The 9,571-nt window shown below is 40.3% G+C and overlaps 1 protein-coding gene across 1 annotated transcript in view; it reads right to left on the bottom strand.

The window, feature by feature from the left end:
* Positions 1–8,798, bottom strand: part of LOC111663085 (protein transport protein Sec24C) — a 13,550-nt gene extending 4,752 nt beyond the window's left edge. Inside the window, exons 1-15 of the mRNA XM_023417143.2 lie at positions 8,562–8,798; positions 7,334–8,071; positions 6,947–7,005; positions 6,334–6,387; positions 5,882–5,993; positions 5,210–5,337; positions 4,836–4,971; positions 4,574–4,683; positions 3,970–4,082; positions 3,619–3,810; positions 2,815–2,911; positions 2,520–2,624; positions 1,589–1,756; positions 763–859; positions 523–671 (exon numbers count right to left, since the gene is read on the bottom strand). Coding sequence (XP_023272911.1) covers positions 523–671; positions 763–859; positions 1,589–1,756; positions 2,520–2,624; positions 2,815–2,911; positions 3,619–3,810; positions 3,970–4,082; positions 4,574–4,683; positions 4,836–4,971; positions 5,210–5,337; positions 5,882–5,993; positions 6,334–6,387; positions 6,947–7,005; positions 7,334–8,024 — 2,211 coding nt within the window. The 5' untranslated portion in view covers positions 8,025–8,071; positions 8,562–8,798. The remainder of the gene's footprint in view (positions 1–522; positions 672–762; positions 860–1,588; positions 1,757–2,519; positions 2,625–2,814; positions 2,912–3,618; positions 3,811–3,969; positions 4,083–4,573; positions 4,684–4,835; positions 4,972–5,209; positions 5,338–5,881; positions 5,994–6,333; positions 6,388–6,946; positions 7,006–7,333; positions 8,072–8,561) is intronic.
* Between the last annotated feature and the right edge of the window lie 773 nt (positions 8,799–9,571).

Here is a 9,571-nt window from a genome sequence, read left to right as displayed (position 1 = left end):
AAAGTGATTTGCACTCCTCCTTTGAGTGCTCACAGTTTGAAAAGTTTACATGTTATGTAAAAACAGTTGTTGTCTTTTTGAGAGAGCAGAAGTTTTCCTCCGTTTTATAGTTTGAATCACATTTCTACGTGCAGGTATGAGAGAGCTGGGTGACTCAGAAAAAAGGTGCAATTTTGTAGAAAAAAGGTGGGTTTCTAAAGAAAATTCCAATGCATTTCTAATGCATTATTTATTCCCAGTTTTTTGGGAATAACTTTGGGAAAAATTGGAATTTTAACACCAAAAGTCATAGCACCCCTTTCTGGATCAAGACGCACGTTTTGATGTATATATTACCGGGGTTTTCTCAAAGCTGCGGGACGAGTTACACGCCGAAATTTAGCGGAAGAATAATAAACCCGAAACAGAATATTAATAGATGCCTCGGAGCTGAGCACCCGTGGCACTAATAAAAAAGCCTGTGGCACCGATGTTGTCTTAACCATTTCTGATGCAAGTTGATGATCGTGAACATTAACCCACCTGTATGGCTACACCTCGTGTCTCATCCAGAGCTCTGGTGTGGGCAAGCTCCACAGCCAGTGTTGTCCACCAATCAAGGGTTGCCATGGCGACATGGCCGGGGCTCGGCCCGGGGACAAACAGCCCAAAACAGCCGGACACACGTAAATCTGGTGAGACAGGTACAAATATTGGAATCATGGGCATTTTGAAAAGGACACTCGCTGCCTGATCACACTTTAAAAAAAAAAAATCTCTCACCTTTGCTGACAAAAATCCTGAGCTCAGCCTTGTAGCCTGTGTCCGCATCTACAGTCCTCTTTAGATCAGCGCTGAAACGCTCTCTGTCCAATTCTCCCTGTAGTGGAAATTTGAAAAATAGCCGTCTACAATAGAACACGCCATACTGTAATTCATCTGTATGCTCAGCATGTTCCAGTCACACACCACTTCCATGCTGCACTATCAACTGCTTTAAAGTGATGACAGAAGCTGAATAATTAGCCATATTTTGAAAAAAGTATGAGCGCAACATAAATCTCGGCCAACAATTCAAGGCAACTCTTTGGATTTAAGGAACTCTAGCCAGTTACCAGTTCTGTAATTTTACTTAAAGGAATAGTTCAACACTTTAGGATGAATTTTTCACTTTCATGCCAAGCTGGTTAGCTTAGCTTAGCATGAAAAGTGGAAACAAGGCAAAACAGCTAACCTGGCTCTGTCCAGTGATGATAAAAATCCACATGTGGGCACATCTAAAGCTCACTAATTAACAGGCTATATCTCCTTTGTTTGATCCTTACGAAAAGCACTTTAGGTTTCTACAGATTATGTGCCAGACTGTTTCTTGGTTGCAGTTTCTGCTGGGTGATCAACTGTTGAGAGCCAAGAAATAGTTTGGCACATAACCACCGTAAAACTGAATGTTTTTGTAAACATTAAACAAACAAGATACAAAGTGTTAATCAATGAAATTCACATGTGCTGGCAGGCAGATTCAATTATCAAAGATGTCATGACATGTCTTTTTTATGTAGTTAATTTTGTGCGATTTCCAGTGTTACAACAGGAGGAGCTGCTGAAATACCTGGAGGTGGCTGTAGGTGTGCAGAGCTCCACCTGTAAGATACGGAATGTGCCCGGGCCAAGCCCCGCCCACGTCTTGTTGGGAGAGGACAAACAGGTGAACGCCGCAGCCCTGACGGACGCACTCCTTGGCCAAAGAGACGGCTGGCTCTGATGGCTGAAAGATGGACTGGGAAAAACAAAAGAGCAGGAAATTAATGCAGCAATACAACTGTGAAACACACGTTACAACTCCGCACAGCAAACCACTTAAAGAATCCTGGATAGAAAAGTCCTTAACGCCAAAGATGGCGGTTGTATGACACATATCCTGCACCATATCAAGCCAGTAAATGTTGCTGCACTGATGCAAGCGCATAGTTGAGCTTCACAGCAGAAAAAAACTAGTTGGCTCACGAGTGAAAGCCGACTTTCTAGTCTACTGTCAAACTTTGTGCTAGTTGTCTATGGAAAATGATTATCAAAACAAACACTGCCTCAACTTCATTTATTCAAACATCAGACATAAACTCTTGCTGTGATGGGATGAGCTGCACTCGTGCATGTGTAGTACCAGTATAACCTGTGGGGCCAAAGCGTTTTAAACATTATTTTGGGGAAAAGTCACCAAACTTTTGAAGCAGTTTTTATGCCCCGGTGACCTTCGACAGTGAAGTTATGACTCTCTTCATCTAGATAGGGGCCTGATATTGTTAACCTGCAATAACTGCCTGGAGGCGTTGCCAAGATGGCTGCTGGCAAGACTTACCAATAAGGTCTTTGCTATTGTTTGCTTCCTTCCTCTCAACAGAAAGGTCAGAGGTCAACTGAAGCACCCACTAGAGTTGATAAGGGTTCAAGCTTAAGGGCACTTCACCATGAGTGACCCTTATCAAACTTGGTTGAATGATACCACTACTTGGTTTGTTACACAGAGTGTGTATTAAATGTACCTTTGGTTTGTTGGAGCCAAAGAACCCTGAGGAGCAGTTTGTGTGTCCCGTCTCTATCAGAGAGGCAGTATGGAAGATCAGCAGCTTGCCAGGACAACCCAAAGCCTAATAAACACACAAACAAACAATCACATTAAATTTTTTTCTTTTTTAAACTAACCATCAGTAAAATAACGTTTTTCCAGAAATACTGACAGTTTGTAAAATAATCAGGATTATGGTTTTATCCATAGTCATACAGCCACAACACACAAAATAAAACTTGGATGTAGAATAGGAAGTCATGATAACCGACCTGCAGTACAGCTAGCCCGGCTTTGACCGGCAGCTCCACTGGAACTCCACTAGAGTCGTCACACTCTGCACTGAACTGAGGAATAAGCTGCAACACACTACACACACAGAAACACACAGACAATGAAACAACAGGAATCTGTGTTCACTTTACGCCAAATGACACAAAAGAGATGAAATTATTTTCAGCAATGCAGCAAAAGTATTTTCACTTTGTCAATTTTATTTGCAGGAAAGTATTTTATTACTTTCTGAGCACTGAGAATTTTTTCTTGTGCACATACTAAGCATCCCTTTTACATGTGTGCATGTCTGCCTACAAAGAAGGGAAGATGCTGCCACCCAACATTGCCATTTAGGCTAATGACCCTCAGACAAGTGTCAGTTCCTCCTACAGCTGATGAATCAAAACAAAAACAAAAAAGTCAATCACTGCTTTATCACTGTCGTTTTCTTCTGATTTTCAAGCTAGAAAAAACTGACTGTTCTCAAAATATCAAATTCCTCTTAAATTACAGGGAATTCTGGAGTTTCAAAGAGGTATGATGTGTCAGTGTCAGTTCTGATTGGTCCACTTCCAGCTGCTGGGATCAACTGATTTTAAATGGATGCTTTTCAAATTGAAATCTTAAAGCAAAAACTGAACTCATCAGATTTTAGGTTCACTTTGTAAAGCTAGAACATGAAAGTAATTGAAAATATTAATGTATGAAAGAATGAGCAGAATTTCCACTGTGTCAGTCCAGCATACAGACTTCGCAAAATACATTTGTCTGACAATATGGTCAGTAAACATGTCTGTTACCTGTCGATGCTGTCTATACAGTCTTTGAGGGACACCAGAAGCCCCTCCCTCACGGGAAGCTGCAGGTCTTCTGTCTCTGTGATGACCAGCATGTGAGGGCGAGACAGGGCGGGGCTGAGGTTGTACAGGTGGATCCTTCTGTCATATGTCATCAAGCCAACGCGGACATCCGACAAGGCGTCACCATCTTCCCTACACAAATAAGATGAAAGATCGATAGATCATTGTTCCTGTTTTCCTTGCATCTTACAAACATGCACAGGGGTACTACTGTGCATGCTGCAAAATGCTGTACGCGTACATGTGTGTGTGTGTGCATTTACTGTATATGGTGGTGGGAGTGGGTTTTACCTGTTCAGATAGGTGAGCAGAGTGTGTATATGTTGTGTTATAAACTCCAAATGTCCTCCTCTAAGCGCTGAGGCAGACACATCTATGGCTAGCAGCAGTGCAGCAGGTTCGCCCTGAGATACAAGAACAACAATTTTCCTCATAAATATAAAAGAGTCATTATTCTGGGGGCTGAGATTTCACTATTTCCACTGTTATTACCCAGTTATAGTTACAATTTACAACATCAAACGAGGGTTGCAACATAAGTTAGTTAATTACTGGATTATTAGTTTCCTAAGTGATATTTTCAAATTTCATTTTGTTGCACCAATTCAATTCCCAAAATATTCAAATCATCATATAAATTGGTATCAGGTTACACAAATCTTCATAAAAAGTCACATATAAAACTAATCAAAATTAATCTTAATGACCCTTGGTTCTTCTATTCCAGATGCTTTAGCATTATTGTATTGCAAAGTAACTGTCTCACACATTCAGTGTCCAGAATGCTGCTTCCCACCAAACACAATGTACATATGTTTGACAAAGCACATATTCAACAGCTGCTATTAATAACAACTTACATGCAAAACTGATAATGATAGTAAGGGAAACTAACTGTCTGAGAATTGAGAATCTCATATGACCCCAGACTGAGTTCAGGCCTCTTGTCTTTATCGACCCGAACCCCCTCCACCCCCTTGGTGGGCTGGTAGTGTTGCCACGGCACTGAGCCACAAAGAGACAAGAGATGTTGTTGCATGAAAATGAAGCAACAAGCTCAGGAAACTACAATCAGGTTAGGCGCAACAGCTTAACACACAGGATGTGACAAATTCATTGACCCAGGGTGGTTTAAGATGCTCAATGTTAAATCTTACCTTCACTGAGTTTACCACAGAAGGGGCAGTAAAATCTCTGACCACAGTCCTGCCAGCCCATTGCCGGGCACATGGAGGCTCCACACCAAGTACATCCCACAACACACTCTGACTCTTTGCAAACTGGGAGGGGCTTCTAGAGACAACAAATACACATTTATACACTTTAGCATCTTCACAGAAACCATCACTGTAAACAGCACATAGGTTAGTTGTAGTGATACAAAATATTGGTGTATAACTTCACTTCCAGGAAAAAAATCTCCATGATGTTTTGAGTTTCTTTATTTGTGAGTTGTTATTTGTCATTGCCATTATTTTTTATATGATTTTTAAAATAGATTAATGACTAAGCAAAGAAGCCAAAAACTGACCTCTCCGGGACTTTGTTTTGCAAGAGGAGTGACCAGAGCTCCCAGCGGCAAACGACTGAGCAGGGCGGTCTGACTTTCGCAGGGCACACAATATGAGGTGGAACGGATGGCAAAAGGACTTGTGTTACCTAGAGTTCAACAGAGACAAGGTCAATAATGACATGAATGTTGACGTAAAGTTACATCAAACACACACACAAACACAAAAATAAAACTGAATATGAGTCGCTCTAACTTCCACTGCACACTTGACAGGAATCGTTGTTATGCTTTCTTCTGTCTGACCAAACTACAGCTGTTATTAAACTGATGTCCAGCAACATTTAGCATGCATGAACTAATCTCAAGGCGGAGTAACAAGCTGCTGACCTTACTTGACGAGACATCACATCGATGTTATTCAACAGGCTGCGCTAAAAATATTAAGTAAAAGTAATTTTTTTAATTTGACATCCCCAAATCTACGTTTATTGGAGCCCTAAAAATATTCATTGTGCATGGTGTATAAAGTTGCTGGAATTTCAGTCATAATGCTGAAAATAATGTTGAAAGCAATGTTGAACGTAATGTTGATGCAGTGTTAAGTATGAAATCTACACCCATAGTACTGGGTGAACACATTTTTATTTAGTGGATCTTTGAGACAGATACAGACCGATTGTGCACATTTACCTCTGTCTTCGATGATACAGGAAGTCGTTGCCAGAGGAGGAAGACGAGAAAAAGGCTCTGAGACGAAGACCTTGCCCTCCCACTCTGCCCTGTCCTCTGCAATTACCTTCACCTGACACAGACAGAGCGAGACAAAGGTGCACCTATGTCAATCAGCAAGAATAGCCTTTGTGGCCTTTGTATGAACATATATCAAATTACTAATAAGCAAACTATATGTCGCCCAAGAGTCTTGGAATGACGTTCACTCGCATCTACTTAGTAATAGCAGTGTCATTAACACAAGCACTGGACCCTTTACTTGCCATACTCAACCTCCAGCCATTTTACTAGCTTTCTAAAACCTAAAAACATCAACAGCATATGAAGCATGTCAACTGATATGATGCTTTGTAATGCAGTGTGGAAGTCAGTCAAGAAAAGATATGAAGAGAGACAATGAAAGAACTTACAGCACTGGGCAGCAGCTCTGGGTCCAGGCCATAACGAGACTCAGAGTTGGGAGACTGCAGAGAGAAAATTTAAAGACTTATACATGAAAGTTGAAAATATTTTTACATACTGAGACAGTTTTTTGTGAGATTTTGTTTTCTAGACTGTACATTTTATAGAACTGCAGCTAATCTGAGTCTAGAAAGATGTCTTTTTTTTTTTTTGCAAGGTACATAGTAGTTACTGCTTTAAAGTTTAAGGGTGAAACTCTACTAGAGTTGACTATTTTGATGTTCATTTCAACATTTTCTTCAGGCAAAAACAACAATCCTTCTCTGGTTCTAACTTCTCCAATGCGAGGATTTGATGCCATTCTCTGTTTTAAAGCATTGTAAACAGAACATCTTTAAGCTTTGGACGGTAGCTTGAACAAAACAACACATTTGAGGATGTGAATTGGTGAAGCTGTGATGAACATTTTTCACTATTTTGTGACATTTTACAGGCCAAACAATTAATCAGTTAACTGAGAAAATAATCTGCTGGTTAATCAATTAGGAAAAAAAACATTTGTGTTAGTAATAAACTCTCTACATTAAAACAGTTTTAATGCTGCAACTTTATTTCCCCCACCTGTGGTGTGATGTTCCTGTCCTGTGCAGCTGTACTCGGAACAAACTCTTTAATGGTTCCTGAGGAGAAAACAGAGGAGCCAGACAATGGAGGAAAGATTCTGACTGGAGTATCAAATCCAAAAGTGGGCTGTTTTCATTCAGACTGCAACACTTATTTAGAAGAATTAAAGATGCACTTTGATCAGTGCAATGGTGGTATACACCCTGAATGATGGGGATAAAGCAATAACATTTTTTCTTATAGTGCCACTGGTCTGGAGCTTAAGATACTTTCACAATTTTACTCACCAATGTTGCTCAACTTTGACTACTTCATCTTTACTCATGCAGGAGGCTCTGCAACATGCATATAAGTACATCATGTACATATTACACATTAACCTACCTCTAGAGTGTGGTGGAGGTGTCCACTGAGGCTGCTGTTGGATAGGAGAGTCGGGTGAGGCATAATTGTGGATATATCCAGCACTAACAGCAGACTCCATATTTGCCCTCTCAAATGCAGGTTGGGTTGTACACTGTGGATTCTGGTTTACACATTGTCCAAATGATGGAGGGCTAATGGGCAGATGTTTTTGTTGTGGTGACTGAGGTCCATTCAGTGAACCTTGATGTGTGTATGGGGGCTGGAAAGGGGGAGATATTGCTTGGTAAGGGCTGTGAGCGACGTAAGGTGACATTTGTTGGGACTTGCAAGGTTGTGTCCCATTGTTCATAAGAGGGAGAGAACATGGAGGTATATTTTTTCCTTGGCCTGCAGCTGGAACCATGGATGAAACATGGGCACTAGGAATGATATGCTGCAAACTCTGCTCAGCATTATTAGCATTGAGCGTACTGTGATCACTGCTGTTTCTGGATGAAAAGGCATTGAGGTTGCTCAGGCAGCCCTGGTTCGAAGCCTGAAGGTGGCCGTAACATGGTCTCTGGTCAGAAGGTGAGCCCAGGCTGAGATGCTGAACGCTGGGCAGATGATTATAGAAGGGTCCTGGAGATGAAGCTGTGGACCAGCCATTCTGTCCCGCCCACTGGTAACAGGGTGTCTGGCTCTGATTGGCTGTGGGGACGGCCATCATCCTCCATAACCATCACTGATAGGTGCGTTTCTCGTCGGAGGCGGGACCTAGCGAGGCAATACAAACATGCAAAAATCACCTCCAGGGTCGTGATCCGACTCTCCCTGTTTTCCTCTCACATATTTCGAAATGACAATGTCTGTTGCAGATAGCTTAAGGCTGCCTGCAAACAATAAAAAACAAAGTGTATGTTTTTAGACCCTACATCTTTGAAAACTCTAATCCTCTGACCAATACAGTTAGCGCTGTCACAACAGCATCACGTTACCTAAACTACTAGATTGAAACACATCATCGTTGGAGCAAAACGTCTAAAAGATCATTATGCCCCGGTTAATTGTTTAACTGTTTATTCTGTAACTGACGCTAGCTAATATTTGCCCATATACACAGGTGCTCTTGTGGGTGTGAAAGCCTTTTACGGACACTGGACAGCCAGTGCTTCCAAAGAGCAGACAACGTGAAATAAAAGATTAAAAGCTCAATTTGAAGAAAGGCATCCTTATTTTTTAAGTAATAAAAGATTTGATTCGATACCTTTGGACATCAACGGAAACCAACTCGCGTGCGGCCGTTGTTCGTCAACGTCGTTAGCGTCTTCATTTCCCCTCAGCTGAGACGGAAGCGAAACTCTTTCGAGAGACTGAAGTTAATAATTTGCTTTTCTCTCCGTTATAATAAAATAAAGAATCCACAATGCGACACTAGTTCATCTTTGAGGTCATGAGTTCGACCACAGCCGGTTGCGTCCATGACGCTGAGCCCTGCTGCAACCTTAGCATATTAGTTAGCAAGAATCACCACAACGCGTTTCCGCATTTCCTTTCAAACTAAAAGCCTGCGATACTTGGATACAAGAAAAATAGAATTTGAAAATACAAAATATAAATAGCAATAAACTATCTAAACTATCTATGTATGACTATCTAAAAAGTAAATAGATTATACTTTCTTCAATAAATTAAATTTATAAATAAAACTGTATGCAGTGGTGGAGACTAATTAAGAACATTTACAGAAGTGCTGTGACAATTGAGTAATTGCATTTTATATGCTACTTTATTCTTCACCTCCATTACATAGGTAAAGTAACTATAGCTATTAAATAAATGTTCAATCATATGATGTTCAATCATAGATGTTCATACACAGAAAATCTATATTTATAAAATAATACATTAAGGATTAGTACCCAACTATCTCACAAATTTATTATAACATGTAAATTAAATTTAAGCATAGAAAATATGTAAATTTGCTTCACCTGAATTAGCCACAAAATTAATACTGCACAAGCTATTAGTAATAATAATCTGAAACTACATTTGGCAATGTAACACTTGCAATGCAATTCTCTTTCCTAAGTTTTACGTTTTGAAACTTTTTAGTGCATTTTGTTGCTAAAACTTCTGTACTTTTGAATATGAAACTTTGCTGCTACTGTTATTATTGAATAAAATACTGCTATTATTGAGTAAATACTTTGTCCTCCACATGATTGACATGATTGTCATTCAAACATGCAAAGACTGGGTGGCATCTTTTTG

This window comes from Seriola lalandi, unplaced genomic scaffold, assembly GCF_002814215.2.
Source record: "Seriola lalandi dorsalis isolate HSWRI2012SDOR001 ecotype SW California unplaced genomic scaffold, Sedor1 jcf7180002054572, whole genome shotgun sequence".
NCBI classification, from domain to species: Eukaryota; Metazoa; Chordata; class Actinopteri; order Carangiformes; family Carangidae; genus Seriola; species Seriola lalandi.
This window is presented reverse-complemented; position numbering and strand designations above follow the sequence as displayed.